Source organism: Athene noctua, chromosome 1 (assembly GCF_965140245.1).
Source record: "Athene noctua chromosome 1, bAthNoc1.hap1.1, whole genome shotgun sequence".
NCBI lineage: Eukaryota > Metazoa > Chordata > Aves > Strigiformes > Strigidae > Athene > Athene noctua.
The window spans coordinates 247,082,974-247,100,882 of NC_134037.1; the positions used below are offsets into that span (position 1 = coordinate 247,082,974).

The window sequence follows — 17,909 nt, forward strand, 5'->3', positions numbered from 1 at the left end:
TTCATTTCCATTCTTGGCTAATAAAAGATATTTTTTCTTAAAACTGGATTCTTGAAGCACTTTGGCTAATATCCAAATGTAGGCCTGCTTCACTTGTATGCAAATATTTTGTATTTCATATAAATCATTACTTGCTGTAATTTTACATAAGCACACTGTTACCAGGCTGAGAACTTAAGGCACTTGCATTCTGTAGGAAAGAGAATTTATGGTATATAATGCATCACACTATTGACTTTTATTTAACTTAAAAATAAATAACTTCTATATTTTCTCTGCCAGAATGCTAGCTCGGCAACATGCCTCCAGGGAAAAATGCCATTTTACAGCTAGAGGGCTGCCCAGAGCAGCTTCCTTGTCTTGGACACAACATACTGCTAGAGCAGGAGCAAAGAAGGCTATCCCTCTGGGAAACAATGCTGCTACCTGAGTCAGACAGCTTGCTCCCCTGCCTCTACCCTCCTTTGGGTATTTTCTATCTTGCCATCCCCTGAAAAGTAACAAGAAGACAGAGTCACCGGTTTAAAATTAATTAATATGAAAGCATAAGAATGCCAGCAAGAGCTGGGAAGATGAATGAGAAGATGCCTCACACAGAAAAAGCAGTATATAAACAAAAAGGTGGGGAAGATCTCTCATAACATCGAGCAGAAGGAGAGAATCCCATTCAGAAGGAAAAGACAATGTAACAGAAGCAATCAAGATGAATCACATCTCTCTGAAAATTAATTTTGATTTCCATGGAGGGTAACAGGCTTTCTTCTCAACATCACAGAACAAATTTCTAGAAGACTATATCCTCACTTTGGTGCAGTTAAATGATGTTTCCTTGATCCATTTTCTGTGCAAAGTCCACGTTACAACTATCTATCACTCTGCTTCTTGATATAGACTCATCCACCATCTCTAGTTAGGCAGATACACCCTTGTCTGTGCTTTCCTGCTTTTATAAACATGTACATACCCAGGTCATAATACATGAGTTTACACCGTTTATGTGCCTGAGAGGTACAAGAAAATATCATTGTATGTAATATTGAATTACAAGGCAAGCCAGCTAGCTGAGAGAGAATCATGACATATAAAATCATTTCCCACCACAGCCACATATTCAAACAGCAGACTCTTCCAGAGTTCAGACTAACTGCAAGGAATCTGCAAGTACTATTTAAGGCAGCCCTCTATATGCTTGTGCTTACTACAGTGTTAAGTGGCCAGTAAATACCGCACTTGAAAAGTTTTAGACAACCCTAAAAAAAGAGATAGGGGAGCAGGGAGGAAGTCACAGCAATCTTAAGAACTCAGATGTTTAATATTCTCTACCCTAAACCCGACAATTCAATAACAGAAGAAATGTCAGACATATCACATATTGTCAGACAAGATCACTAAAATTAAAGTACAAACAAAACAAAGAAAAAACTACTATAGGCTTAATCTTAGTTCTCAAAAGAAATAATGTTGAAAGCTTAAGTAGTATAGCCTTTGCATTTCCAAAAGCAACAACCAATTTCATAAAATTAGCATTAAAAACAAAGTTTGTAACCAGGGAATACTTAAATTCCATGCAACATCAATATTGCTAATATTGTTAAATGCACTTTAAACTAGTAATTTCCATAATATTAACACAACAGCTAAATACTGCTAATGGCTCTATGCATATAGCTGACCTTCTTTTTATGCATAACAACGACGTACTTCTAAGTCCCAAGAGTTATATCACCAGCTAAAAATCCTGACATATTTAAGTAAAATTCATAAATAAGGCAGCTACTGAGTACCTCTTAAAAAATAAGCTCAGAAGCTCATAACAAAATTGTAATATCTGCCAAGGTCTTTCACCTTATCCAAGGCTGCTGCTTTTATACACCAAGGCAAAGAACAGATTTTTATTTCTATCTGTTGTCATAAAACAATGGTGACAGTACACACGCAGCCAAGGGCCACAGTAAGAAAGGGAAAGAGGAAACAATGGAATCATGCCGCAAGTCGTCCTATTAGAAGAACTAACTTCAGATGTGTCTGACTTCACAGTGTGACCTACCTTTCACTGTTAGGGTGGGTACCACAGACATTCAACAAACCCAAAATGTTCTCAGTCACACAAATCCCCTTCTGCTCCCATCATCAGCTTAAATAGCCCACTACTTTCCCTTGTTACAAAGGTGGATGAGCCACCGCCCACCTGCAATCAAAGTTCAGGGCACTACACCACATGGGATACTTGGAGCCAGCCTAACACCTCCTCTTGCTCCTTCTTCCACTGCAGGGGAGGACACAAGGATGAGGAAGCAATGGTGCCTCTAAGAGTAGCTATTCAAAAATTTAAACTGAATGTAATGTTTCAATTTACAAAAACATCCTGAAGCTCAACAATCACAGCAGGACTGTTTTGCTGTCAACAAGAAGCATAATGTAAGAATAGTGAAATTGCAAAATCAATCACACATGTGAAAAGTATAAACGCATACTGAATTCAACCTTTGTGGGTTGAATCTCATCATCATCATCTCCCAATTAGATGATCACATACTGATGTTTCCACAGGACTACTATCTTATTTAGCACACAGATTAGATTTTTTAAAAACCTCCAAATTGATGTATCTGAGTATACACACTCTATGTTCATACTCCTAGACTCTGTGCAATACTCATTACTATTAATTAATGCACCACCTCATCCTAGAAATACAGCAATGATCCAGTATACTGTAGTCAAACTGGTTCACGAGTCCTCCCTAGAAGGACACACCGACACAAAAGCAGGAACACTGCACTCATGCTGCTCGGTCCTTCTCACACCCCAGAGGAAGCAGTTCTTATTCTTCAGATATGAACTGATATACCTTAATGCAGTAATAATCACTTCAAAACTTTTACCCAGAAAATGAACAAATGGGAAAAAAAAAATATAAAAGTGTTGCAAGTTAACATTTTGGCTTTAACATCCGCGAGATGTGGTGCTGATGTACGCAAATGAAGTATGAGATGCACAATGCCTGAATCTCTCAATGTAATTTCTACTATTTGCATTTGTATACCAAAACATTAAAAGACAGTATACGGTTAGTGACAGAAAGCTTTATTCTCTTATTCCTACTAAAACTAGAATCCTTATATTTAAAGCATTCTCCAATTTATCAACAATTTTCACAGTAACAAGGTAATAAACACCATGCTACCACATAGATGAAGACTAGTTCCCACAGCTAGGCACAGCATTCTCTGCACTTCTACTTTCTAAAAATTATATATTGCACTACCATAGGCATTTCTGCAGGAGATCACTTAAATTATATTTAATTCCTTAATGATACAGATCTTGAAACTTCTGGGTTTTGCTCACAGCTGATTAGAATAATAACTAAGTACTACTTTATTATGCCCCCATGAACAAGAGGTTTCAGGTGATACAAGGTCTTCCACACTTGCACACCAAGTACAAACCACTACCCCCTGCTGCAGTTTATCATCACAGAACTGAATCACAGAAAATAGTAAATGTTTAATGCTGAAAAACTGTTAAAAAGTTACCCAGAGAGCTTCCAAATTACTTTCTAAATCACTGGTACTTTTGATAAAATTTCTTTTGTCCATCCTTTTATGTCAAAGTTTCTTTTTTTACCATTTCCTGAACAAAATTCACTTTCGGATATACAAAAGCAACATGAAATTGTCCGTGTATTTCAGCATGGAAAATAGTGGGAGCAATATGAAAACTGTGAGAACATCATTCTTTGACTAAGGCAGAAATCTTTTACTCCACTTTGTCTTTCAAACAGCAATTTCTTTTCTATGTGAAATTTATTAATAAATATAAACTACTGCAAGACAGTCACTGTGGTGGAGCAGGACAGCTCAGATTTAGAATAACAGGAACACAGAATGGTAATTCTGTGAGCATCCTCTTCCCATAGTTCTTGGGCAAGTTCTTGAGACTGCAACAGTCTCCTCACAGTAGGGGAGAGAGTGCAGGCAGTGGTCAGGTTACTGTGCACCTGCTCATCTTTAACAAATTAATTGATAAAAGTAGTTTATACACTTTACTAAAGGAAAGATGATGCTTATAAATGCAGCTAGTGGGCTGATTAGCATAAGTTCATGACAAGTGCCCTGTGCTGTTAAATAACAGCACAGAAATATTTAAAATACCAGTTGGAAAAATAAACACTTAACAGGAGGCTCACCTTGCATGCAAGTTCAGAAAAAAAACACCTTGCTAAAACAGATAGCTTAGATCTCTTTACTGCTGAGATATAGTTGCTAGATAGCAAAGGAGACAAAAAATTCACAGTATGTACCAAATCTGCCTTATAGGATTTAAAAAAAAAAAAAAACCAACCAAAACCACCACACCCTTACTATAACACTGTATTTAAAGATTAAACGAAAGCAACATTTCTCAGAACACCAAGCCCAGAGAAATCCTGAATTATAACGCTACTCGCCAAGGAAATGCAACATTTACATGAATACTTTTAACAAGACTTTATAACCATGCTTTACAAGAAACCTACGCACCCTCTCTCACTGATACTGGCTCAATTCCTAATACCAAAGGTACTACTGAAAGTAAAAATCGTGGTTTGAAGGTTACATTACTGTAAAATCACTTGTTACAATTTGTATCAGGAAGTGGCTGATCATGTATTACAACTTGGTTCCCAGTGCCATAAACTGCAGTACAGCATCAAAACTATGACTGCAAGTGGCAGCTATTTAGAGAAGTACAAGAAAATTAGCAAGTGATAAGAATTAAAACTGCCAAAATTTCCTAGGTATTCAAATCATGTTACTCATAAATTTAAGCAACTACAAGGATATTCATTATGCAAATAAAATTATTTTATGCTAATAAAAGTTTAAAGTCACGCCACTTATCTTTTGGAAGCAATCTGACCTCTGATACATACAGACAACACATCTAATTTTAAGCTAATATTCTGCCAAGAGCAGAATTTTCTGTTTTCTCCCCCTCCTTAGAGTACTGTCAAATATAAAAATCATAAAGATTCACGAGCCTTACTGTAAAGTGCACTTACCAGTGCTGGATTATCTTTAACTTCCACACCAAAAACATTCTGTCGTTTCACTGTCAGCAAATCAAGATCTTTAGTATCATCATCATCGTCGTCATCTTCAAAGAACTGCATGGAGTCTGGGTTTGGTACCGTGTTCAGTATAGGAACTTCTTTTTCCTCCTCCTCTTCAGATACCTCTTTTGATTCATCCTCAGACTCACTATTCTCCTCAGCACCTTCACTGGAAGCAAAATATTCCTCAGTTTCTTTCTTTCTCTCCTTTTCCTTTGTTTTGTTAACAGACACCTTTCCACTGAAATGAATTTCACGTTTCTCCACTCCTTCCTCATTTATCAAGGGGAGGGTATTTTTATTTTGCTCTGTCTCCTGCAAGTGATCTGTCCCATCAGCTGCCTCATTCATACGTAGCTGTTTTCGAACTTTTTGAAGAAATCTCACACGAGGTGCCATTGCAAGACCAAGTGATCTATAAGCATGGAATTAAACAAATAAATTAATCTGAAAAGCAGATACACAAAATTTTTACTAAATCAGAAACAGTCATCAATGGCTCAAGTGATTTGGTTGTGGTAATTCATATTGATATACTTTGACTAACATATTTACAAAACAGTATCTGGCCTACAACAGGACAACCTAGCTTGAAAAATGCAAGTGAACACTGGGAGAGGAAGGAAGGTGAAATAACTGAGGACTTTCAAGAACAGTTACAAGTCCTCTTAGGAAAGAAAACAAAGAAAATACACACATATCATGTCAAGCACTGAGAGAGCACTGAACTGTCAGTGTCCTTCACTGCTAGAAGTGCGCCCGGAACATCACCCCCACCATCTCACAGTGATGGAGAGATTAGAAGAACAAACACAGTATGGATACATGACCAACTGCAGAAAAAGCTAAGGAACAGACATTTCTCCCTTAAAGGAAATCTCACCTGCCTGCATCCCTCTACAAGGCTTTACCTTCATGACATATGCAACTAGCATGCCAGCAATATTATTACTTTACTCAGTTATCCATGACAATTGAAAGTTATACTAATACTCTATACATGAAGGGACAAACATTAGCCAAGAAGAAAAAAATACAGTATAGCAACAATACTGGAGAGCATTGCATGGGAACAGGTACTCTGTCACCATAGATCATTTGACTTCAGTTAAACTTTGTAATCGCTCACTATTATTACACCTGACCCTGACAAATCCAAATTCAAAAAAGCAATATTTAAGTCTCATGCAGAGCTCACGATCCTTCTTATTAGGTGAACAAAAGGGGGAGGGGAGCACAGCACTGTTACTGTGCAAGGAACACAAAGACCACAACTACATTTAAAAACACACAATACAGAGCTGCTAGTGGTTTTAATACTCAGGGCTTGTACATACACTTAAAGGAGTAAAGTATTTAACAACTAAAATGGCTACATATACACACATGCATACACACATATAAAAGACCAGTCTCTTTTGATTCAGATTATGCACAGTTATACACCATCTCTCCTCCCAATGCTGCTCGTTTTAAGGAGACAGCATCATGTCTTCTATTCACCACACAGCTCTGAATAAAGAAACCTGAGTTATGCCACAGGAGAAAAATCAAATCTATATTCCATGGTGGAAATGTCATTATAAACAGTCCATGAAGCATCCAAACGGTACAGCAGAGCAGTAAGAGTGAGTTGTAAGCCCTGCAGAGCCTTAAAGGATTAATGGTTGCCAATGGGACAGAGTAGTCAACAGGAGAGGCACCCTACTTAAAGTAACAAAAAAACAAACCCAAACACAACCACACCTGTGGCTAAACATCCAAAAAAAGCAGTCCACACTGTTAGGATGAGGAACAAGTTTTTCAATAACATCAGTCTTAAACAAAATTAACTTTCCATTAAAATTAAGTATTTCTGATAACCCAGTACTGTTGTTCTACAAGGAATTAACAGCAACGATAAAGTAAAAAGTTTTATGAAAAAAAGATCAAAGGAAGTTTTTATCCAGTGTATTTTGCACATTTACTGACACTGCACAGATGAGAGGGTAACACAACACATTTGGGAACCGCAACTACAGCAACCCGCAATCTTGTTTCAGTGTTTGACAGCTAACAGTAATTACCTTTTCAACAAAACTAAGTGTTAAAGTTTGTCCCTGTTGACTAACTGAAACAAAAATAACCAAACAAAGCAGATGTTACACTTCACTGCAGCAGGTGAAAGAGAGTCAATCCTAGAATTGGTCTGTATCACCAGGCACAGTAAAACACGTATAAATAAGACTGCTGCAACATCAATGAATGTGCAACCTCTTCAGAAAGGGGATCAAAGAAGAAAAAAAAATCCATTGCAAGAGAAACACTTTTTTACTTTTCCAGATCTCACAATATTATTCTATAAAGTATTGCTGTCAGGTGTTGACAAAGTACTTCAAGTAGTAATATGAGAACTACGCAATCTGTTCACTTGTTTCTCATGCAGACAGACACAATGTACACAGGGTTGCAAACTCTGACTTTATCACAGCTTCTCTTCTGTGCTTCCAGACCTGGGATCAAAAATCAGGATCACAGCTGCAGAGGAAAGTTTGACAGGGTGAAGAAACTACTCTCTCCACAGGAAAAGTTAAAAAACAGTCAAAGAGAGCAGCCCATGATGTGGAGGAGACTTCACCACAGCTTTTCTCATTCAAATACAAAAATGCACCCACCAGATTGCTGTTCTGCACTGATGTTTACTTTAATAATTGCATCAAATTAATTATCAGTTAGTCTTGGCCAGTTTTTCTACACTGCTTAGCAACCCTACCAGAAAAGATCAGTGCTACCAGAATTCAGATGACATCTGAACAAAAAAAACACAGCCCTTCAACTTGGCGGATAAGGAAGGTGTTAAGATCAAATTTGGTAAGGAAGTAATAAACAAAGCTGTGTACAAACAATCCCCAAACACTTTTGATTACTTTACTTCCCAAATAAATGTCAGTATTTTAGCTCTTTACTTCCTCTTTCCATAGTATATTCCAAATGGAGAACAATTTGGGACAAACACATTATACTACTGCTAAAAGTTTCCTCATCAGATTTAACAATTTCTTTAGAATTTATTTCTTAATCATTTGCCAAATCCAGAGCACAGTTATACTAAAAAAACATGATTGTATGAACTAGCTTTTTTCTCCATCAATTAGAAAGGGCACTATTATTTTCGATTAATTCATTAGATGCCACTCAGACCACAGCCCTGCTCTGATTGAAGTTACGGCTATTCTTTGATTTTACTGCAAGCATTTCATGCACGATTCTGGAATAAGAAACGTGCAAGGTTTTCTCATAAAGACACACAAAACAGTTATGGTTAGTGACATTTCATAAATTCTAACAATGAACACTATAAACATGCTAGCATCACAATGTAGTCCTCAGACAATGGTAGCCTTTAAATGGCAACACAAATTCAGATGACAAACCAAAAAAACAATCCTCTAATATTTTGGTGTGAAATGCAATGATTTCTTAGGAGCAAGCTCTTATAGAAAGACATTTAAAATAAGTTAAAAGAGTAAAAGTCAAAAAAGAACACTACAGTTTTACAAAGAATACCACTTTCATTTGCCACTGAATAAGGAAAACCAAACATTACTAAACATCTTTTAAATTAATTCAAATGAATGGTGTATCAGACTTAAAATGCTGCCTTTTCTGAGGTTTGTTAACTATGGTTATCCAAAGATCTTCAGCATGTTTACATTAACCTGGTAACTTCACTATGCCTCTATTCGGACTAGGTAAAAAACTGGGAATCTCTCAACTCTTTAAAAATAAGATCTAATCTTAGATACTCAGAGCAAAATCTGCACTTGCACAAAACAAATTAAACAGAAAATTTAAGACTAGTACAATCTTTTAATTTTTAAGTGTCATAAATTCCTAATCTGTACCTAGATTTTCAGTCCTTTTTGAAATTTGAGCCAGTTGTAAAGAATCTGATGCCACTTCCACAGAACTGCTGCACATTTTTACACAACATAGTGCTTCATTCTAATATTAAGTTACTACATTTACTAAATAAGACACACTCCATTAGTGAACTTCTTCAGAATGAACACATAACATAGCACAGTGATTTCTTTTACTGTAGAACAGGTTCAGACAAAGATTTAAATAGCCTGAAAAAGGTTAAATACTCCCAGAAACTATTTCAAGAGAAGAAATGTGTATTACTTGTCTTGCAATATGCACTACATCTACATTTAACATTTAAAATGTTTTCAGAAGACAGGATGAGCAACCATTTGAAAGCAGGAGAAATCAAATCAACTGAGGTGACACAAATCTGAATTAACAGACTTTCCAGATGGTCTGATTAGTAACAAAAATGAACAGAGAAATTACTTTCGCTGTGTTATTTATTTTACTAGCCAGCTTTATCCCCACACTTCAAGGGGCTCAAATGCATGATACTCTACTAATACTAAGGAGGGCCAAGCTAGTCAAGAGTTTATGGGTCAGGATTAAAGAGAAGATCAACAAAGAGCATGTCATCGTTAGACTCCAATCACTTAGATGTAGCCTTGTTTACAGAAGTAAAAGCAGCCTCCACATTGCAGTTGCAGGCCCTGATGCTCTTGATACCTGAGCCACCCTGTCACCCACTCAAAGGGCCGCACAGTAACCCACAAGCAATTGAGATTTCTAGAGTGCATTAAAGATCAATTCTCCAATTTAGCTGGATTAGCCAGCTCTGAGAGGCATTCTACAGGAACGGCTACTCATGCATATGCAAGTGCATTTACTTCTAAGCTGAGTGAAGGTCAATAGCAGGCTTACTGCAAAATGAGAAAAGGTAGTTCAAGATCCTACAAGAAACAAGGATAGTGACTAAGAGAGTAACAACCCTGGACTTTGAGAGAGTAGACTGCAGCTTGTTCATATACCTATATGGCAGGATCTGATGGCTCAGAAGTTTACAGAAAGCTCATGAAGGGATGGCTGGATCTCCAGGTGGTTGAAGGGGATTTGTATGAGAAATGCCCAAACTCTACAGATCACTGGAGGGAATACTGAGGTCCATATGAGTAATACCATATGAGGCTGAGATTAACTAGGTAACATCAGGAGAAATACCAAGTCTGGATATAGGTGTACAAAGACTGCAAACAGGGAAAAAGTAATCAGGGGTGGACTTTTTAGTTGGAAGGAGACTGGGGCATAGAAAGGGAGGTACAAGGGCAGCAAGAAGGAGGGCCATGAACCAGCAAAGGGATGATGAGATGTGCAAAGCCTGTGATGGGCACTGCCTGAGGTACACAACGGGCAGCTCTGCACTTGCTCATGGCAGCTGGAGCAAGATAAACAAAACCCTCTCTCCTGACCATACAGTAAGGGTCAGACCAAAATCCACAGCCAGAGGGACTGGGGTGAGAGTGCAGTGGGTGCTTCCCTGGTCAGTGAGAGATGGATCATGTATCCTGGTACCACCCGTTTCAGACCTGACAGCACCTGCAGCTACCTAGTGCTTTTTAGCACTGATCTGTAAGCACTACTTGCAAAATTAGCTGGTACAAAGTTGTATGTATCAGACATTTCCCAAATAACACAGCTTCAATTTATTTATTCTTTATGTACCAATACAGGGATAAACAGAGAAAAATATGCTGCATTCCTCCTAGAAGACATGACAAACTTCACAGAGGAAATTACCTTCCTTGGCAGCCCCTCAGAACTGTGACTAGCCTGTCCATCCAGCACACTCACCTGTTAAGATCTGCCACTGGAGACTCATATATATATACACACACACATTAGCATTCAACAAAATAAAGTGCCTGAGAACTAAGGTATTTCAAATCCCTTCCTCCTCTTTACCTTGTCTCCTTATCCAGGAGACCAGACAAACTGATTATTACTTTCCACCCTGTTGTTTGTTTATGTTTTCTTATGTTTTCAAAGCTGTCCTTCGCAATGAAAAGATAAATTTCTCTTTTATGCAAGCATCGAGTTTCTCCTTTGCCAAACTTAAAGGCTGCCTATGTTCACACAAGGCCTGTGCAAGTCTTCCTCCAGCAAATTATTCTTGATAGCAATTTGTAATGAGAGGGTACTGGAGAGAATACTAATGTACCATAGCTTAAAGGTGATCAGTCTCTACAATACATATGTGTATGTCTATAGACACGCACACACACACTTTTTTTAATGTATTGTTTTCTAGATATATAACAATTTTATATCATATATATTTTTATATAATATATAAATATGTAAAGACTACTGCTTTTCTGCACACTCAATCAACAGAGTTTAAAAGAATCTTAGCGCACAAACATGCCAGGCAAGAGAGCAATGAAGAAAGTGGGCAACAGCCTGACAGACATACACAAACCTGAAAGGGGCACTGAGCAGCCTATTTTGTCTGCAGGACTTCTAGTGGAGTAACAGCTATCAAGCTTAGCAGTAAATCTCCACAGAAAGGCTAAAATACTTTCAGAGAATACACACAGAAGGTAAAGGGAAGAAAGGATTCTCATTCCAGGTTTTGTCAGGAGTTTGTGTGCAGAACATAAACCAAGGTTGCTTCTGAATGCAGAATACAAACATACCAGACTTTGAGGGCCTTTCAGATAAATTAAGCTGACTGATCCACTGTTATCAGTGGATGTGCACTGAATTGAAAGCCAGGGAACTGTGGGGTGTATTTAGGGAGACTAGCAGTCAGGAGAGTGGGGAAGGAGAGTGCCAACAGACTGTTGATTTAAAGCAGGATCTCCAAATTATCTCCTAGAGTTATTATCTTCTGACTTTTTGATTACACTTCTATATATTTCAGTCTTGACTAAACCTCTCCTACTCTCTCCAAACAACTGGCTGCTTTCGTCTATTTTAATACAGGAATGACTTATTAGTAACTTTACAAAACTGGATTAGAACTGACTTTGATGAAGGACCAAATCCTGGCATAGAGGCCTGAGAACAGAACTGTAGACTATTCTGTCTACATCAGTATCAGATACTAGATGGCACACCATGTTGAAATCCACAAAGAGGCACTGGGATTCTGAAAATTCAGCATTATCACCATCTGTCAGTTGGTTTCTCAACACACTGGTTAAATATGGGTGGTCATCCCTCTTAGTACAAATCTTCCGCCACTATCCCTTACATTCAGTATAGTAAAACCTACAATAAGTTTTTAAAGATGCTGACAAATCACACAGGTAAAGGGGGAGGCAATGAATGTAGTGAAATTTTTCAAGTTTCTGCTAGTTCTCCTTTTTAAAAATTTCTCGGTGCATAAAATAAGCCTATTATAAAAGATGCTTTCTTAAGTACCTTAAAAAACATAGCCATGTTAATTACAGCACACCACAGGAAGACCAGGTGTTCTACAGTCTAGTGATCTGTCATATCTTAGTTCATTATGCCATGTGCTGACAAGTTTGAAGACTTAAGTCTTCTCTGTACGAAATTTCAGAGACACAAAATTAATTTAGCATTCATCTTTGCACACCTTCCTGCTCCCTTCTGACTACCCTATGTCCCATGAGATTATTCGAAAACTTCATGTCTTAAAACAATCTCAGATGGTTGTCATGTGTAAAGTCAACCTGTCAAAATTAATTTCCCTCCCATAAAAAATGTGGAATGGTTCACGTATATGTACAAAAACAGACATAGTAAAATAGATGCTATTCAGTCCAGTGCAGATGTTTCATCTTTACCAAGTGCATTGAATCTTCTGAAAAGTAATTTATGTCCAAGAAGCAATGTCCCAATCACACTCAAAATGCAGCTACAATATATCATCTTCAGATACTCCAGTTTCTTTTTAAATAATACACTCTACAAGTTGGCATTTAGCTATGAGGCTGAAAGGCAAATCTGAAAAAAATAAAACCCAATACCTATTGTTCTCTATACTTTGACTTAACAAGTTCTGTCTTCTATTGTATATAGCAAATGTACTTCTGCTGCAAGAGTTATTTCTCTCTGTAGAGATATATTGGTTTTACACATAACTACTATTTAGAATGTCCTTGAAAATGTGCAAAAGCACAACATAAATATGAAACTGTAAATACAAGACTGTCCAGTTCTGGGCGTTAATATAGTCAAAACAGCTATTTAAAGCTATCATACTCTGCAAAACTTCTCACTATACAGTTTTCACTTTCCAAGTTGATCATACTTACAGGGCATATTCTGCTAGAGGCAATTTGAAAACATCAAATACTTCCTTATTCTTCATTAAGTAAACTGAACGCAAGTAGGACACAAAACACTGAAAGAAAAAGAAAAGTGTTTTAACAAAAAAAAGAAACAATTCAGTTTCTAACACATAAAACTACCATTATACTGTTTCTCTAAACATAAAATAGAATTTCACTATTAAGTGGTCTAACATTGATTTCACTTTTACACAATACCCATCAGCCAAAATTTATCAATGCTACAGAAGTGATGCATCTTCAAGTATTCAAGTATTTCATTAAATGCACATTAATTGGCTGAATTTCCCAAAGGTATGTCATGTTATTTTCCCCAGGAATAAAATATGGCAAATTAGTCAAAAGGAAACATCACCAATGCATTTTTTTTTTTCTCCCAGCTTTTCTGAATGTCATTACGCTATTCTGATAACCAAATTATGTGGAAGCAAGAACAGTCTGCATTGCTATCAATCTGAGGTTTCCTGCCTTAATCTTAGCTACTAACTCAAAGTGGTTCAACTCAACATAGCTGACTTTCACTGTGGCTTAAGATAATTCATATTACCTCGCATTTGTCATCAGCTCATCATATACACACAGTCAACAAATGCAACTCAGCTGACCAACATAAATTCACTATACAACATCTACTAAGACCAGCCCAAGGTTGAAGATTCAACTAATCCCAGACCTTCACCAACAACACTGAAAGCACTGCATTAACAGAAAAACTTAATCTTGTGCTGCATTTTCCCATCCCAAAAGTAAGACTCTTATTCTTCTCAGATTTTTTACACAGTCTATTTCTGCCTATTAGCAGCATCATAAATACTAGAATATTTTAAGTATCAGAAAAGTTCCTTGGATTTCTATTGTTCATAATCTCATTTCTAACACATGCCAAAGCTCCTACCACAAGACTTAAACTAGCAAACACTAGTAACAATAGCAAATGAAGCTCATATATTCAAGCATACTATAATCACACCCTTGTTCTGTTGTGGAAGAAACAGTGTAGTAATAATTCATGTATAATTTTTTAAAAAAAAATTTTAAAAACCGTTTTTTTTTAACCCGAGACAGAGGAGTAAAAGATCCAAGAGTTAGGAGCATCCATCTCTTGTGGAGATTCCTTAAATGCTTGTAAGAGAAAAAACATTTCCAAAGGTGAAAAGAAAGTTGAGACAGTAAATTAAGCAATGTCATAAAGTCATACTTTTCCCCTTGGCAAATTGAAATAAAAACTATTAATTGTAAGGTATGTAGAGCTAAGATATGCTGCCCAACACTTCGTTATAGAAATAAATTTCCATTACTTATTTTTCCAAGTGCTGAGCTTTTGGTGTGGTGATGCAACCCCCACACACTTAATGGACAGATACCACTGCAGTGTCCCAGTATCCCCTACGCAGTAACACTGAAACTAGCAAGAAAAACACATTATTTTTTAATCTGCTTTTCAGAACTGGATGAATTGACTATTAATATTACAAGAAATACCAAAAGGCAGCATCAGTCCATGAGAGGAACTGCAAAGGTTTCAAAGGAGCCCCAATCTGATTCACTCACTTTTCAAGCAACAGCAGAGGAACCATGTCCTTTCAAATGATCCATGAAGTTTGCTGAAGCAATTGGTAATCAAGAATTTTTGTTTCTTCCTTTTTTTTTTTTTTTTTTAAACAAAGTAAAAGCATCTTGAAGTAAATCAACAAGCTTAGAGGACACAATCACTTAGACCTCATGTCCTCAACACAGTAAACTACATCCTACCTGAACTTCTGCACATAGCTGTACTGTTTCATTGATATTGAATCCATTCAGGTAGGGAATTTATTTCTTACAAACGTCAAGAATTTGACAGCTTGCAACATACAGGCTATACAGCACAACACTTGTGTCTTTAAGAAATCCAGCATTCAGGATTTCATTTGCATTACTTTTATTGTTTTATTCACATTGAGATGTAAGACTACTGGGGCACATTTGCATAGTATGCCTGAACAATCTTATTAAGGAGGGACACTTCTATGATAAACCACTTGTCCATACTTCAAGATTTTCAAAAACTGAATGCATATAGAGTTTGTCTGCAAGATGACACTGCACTGCTACAAATAAATAAAAAATTGCAATAAAAATGGCTTGAAAGGGTAATTAAATGGCAACTAAAAATTTTGCAAAATTAAGTTTTTATCTGTAACACTGACAGCTCATGTTTGATTTTATTCTTGTGCTATTTTGTAACTTTATCTTTTTTTTCACCCAGTTCAGAAGGATCTTTCTCTGCCTTTTAAGAGATATTAAAAAGCCAAAGCCAAAAGAAACAGAGAGGTTTGTTAGTATTTTCATTCCAAGTAAATGATGCTAGCTTCCTCCTACTCTCATCCTCCCCCAACCAGCTGCTCTATCATTTCTGATACAAACTGGTGTAACTGCAACTTCCTGTGGTAGTTGCAGATGATCTTAGTATGTCAGCAGTACATCTGGCCTGTGCAACATTAGGATGAAGCTTATACTGACATTCCACATGCTACAAGTAATACTTTGTGCACTACAAAAACCTGGGATACCTAAATGCCAAAAATAGTTTTAAGAGCTGTCCCTTGAACATTGCCTTAAACATTTTATTCACAAAGCTTTCACTGACTTCCTCAGGCACTTTGATCTAAGGCTCCTTGTTTAGGAAAGAACAACATTCCTCTGACCCAGTGTCTCTACTGCAGGTATCCAAGCTAGGTCACGTCACACAGCCTACCTTTGCAGTGCAAAGAAACTGCCATTCATCAATTTCAAAGGGTTTTAAAAGTATCTATGCCAGGATACATCCCAGAAGTGCCTATACCTCTCTTATCAACTATAAATGAAAGCTCAGACAGATTAGCTCACATAGGACGTATAAATTTAGGCGAGATGAACCTCAACCTGAGTTTTAAATATTGCAACTTGCCTCATTTTACATCCCAGTTCAGGAGAAAGGCTACAACTCTTAATCTTTCTTAAAGCATTCATGATCCCCTTTGCATTCTACTCTACCACTCAGGTTTACCAGAATATCTTCAGGTGTAATCAATCCCCACACTAGCTCAAACAAATAAAAAGTTATTTACACTAATCCAGAATTTCTGCAATGTTGTATTTCTCAGGATTTTGCATTTCTGGATTTCTGATCATTTGGCCTTGGTAGTACTCTTTAAATTTGACATATATATATATAAAAAACAAAAAAAGGAACCAAAGTATTTTCTTATTATTCTTTCAACCATCTTGATTCCCTGCCTCTCAATTTCAACTCCTGATTTTGCATGGTTTGGAAGACACTTGGTACAACTACAGAATTCATAGGCTCATGATATCCACAGTTTAAAAACCAACCAACCAACCTCAGAGAACCAACACACTGCAGCACTTCAATAACACAAGTAGTAAGCTCTATCCAAAACTAAAAATATTATTAAACCAGTGAAAGATCAGCAAACATGTCTAGTCATGGCAAGAGACAGTGCAATGTCCAGAAATGTTTCACAGGCCATCTTCCATGGAAGGTGTCTTTTACAACAAGCTTAGGCTAGTCCAGGAACCTTCATACTTTAACTTTTCCAACCTTCCCCAAACTGCTAAATCTTGGTGAAATTCATGTATTGTTCATGAAGTCTCCCAACATTAGACAGCACAGCAAAGAAATTCCATTCATAGCCCTGTTTACACACTTCTCCATCTTACCCAGAAGAGAGCTGTTCTAAGCTATTTTGCTTCTCTTTTAAGTACAAGTGAAAGTCAAAATTAATTTACTCAATGCATTCGATTTTACCACTGAGAAAGGACAAACTGTCATATATATTCAGGAGACACAAGAAAATGGGCATGTGAGGCCTACACTGTTTCCTATATTCCTTTTTGAGCCAAGGAATGAAATCTGCTACTTTTCAGTAACCTTTCTTATTATTTTTTTAAAATGTTCTATTTCAGCTCCCCAATAAAAGTCCTCTCAGAATTACCAATTCACTTATTGCCTTCAATCAAAAGGGTTACTGAACTGAAAAGGGTACAGAGTCCTATTCTTCATTGTACTAAGGATACATGATGGAAAAAAGATATATTTGTACTGATTCAACAGCTTTAGGCTTTACTGAATCACAGAACAGCTGAAGTCAAAAGGAACCTCCAGAGATCATCTAGTCCAAACCCCTCCTCAAAGCAAGGTCAGCTAGAGCAGGCTGCTCAAGAATGCAACCAGTTTTTAATATCCAATAACGAAGACTTCACAGCCTCTCTGTGCAACTTCTAATGTTCAACCACCCTCATAATAAAAGCTTTTTTTCTTGGGTTTAAATGGAGTTTTTTGTATATAAATCTGTGCCTATTGCTGTCGCTGGGCACCACTCAGAAGACTCTGGCTCCATCTAATTTATACTTCTCTCCTGATATATGAGATTCTCCAAGTGCTAAGTCATCTCTGTGGTTCTTCACTGGTCTTGTCTCCAGTATGACCATGTCTTTCTTGCACTGGAAGCCCAGAATCAAGCTTTGCACTCCAGATGTGTTTCACCAGGGCTAAAGTACAGGAGAAGGGCAGGGCCACCTCCCCTGTCCTACCAGCAACACTTTGCATAATGCTGCCCAGAATCATAAAATTACAGAAATGGTTTGGGCTGGAAGAG

General features: G+C 37.1%; 1 protein-coding gene across 3 annotated transcripts in view; it reads right to left on the bottom strand.

The window, feature by feature from the left end:
- DDX10 (DEAD-box helicase 10) overlaps nucleotides 1-17,909 on the bottom strand; it is a 188,439-nt gene that overhangs the window by 131,438 nt on the left and 39,092 nt on the right. For 2 of the 3 annotated variants that reach the window (XM_074932203.1, XM_074932196.1), the window contains exons 12-13: nucleotides 13,234-13,322; nucleotides 5,048-5,513 (exon numbers count right to left, since the gene is read on the bottom strand). In XM_074932203.1, the coding sequence (XP_074788304.1) occupies nucleotides 5,048-5,513; nucleotides 13,234-13,322 (555 nt within the window). Of the gene's footprint in view, nucleotides 1-3,222; nucleotides 3,229-5,047; nucleotides 5,514-13,233; nucleotides 13,323-17,909 lie in introns of all 3 variants that reach the window. The other variant, XM_074932213.1, reaches the window with a different exon arrangement.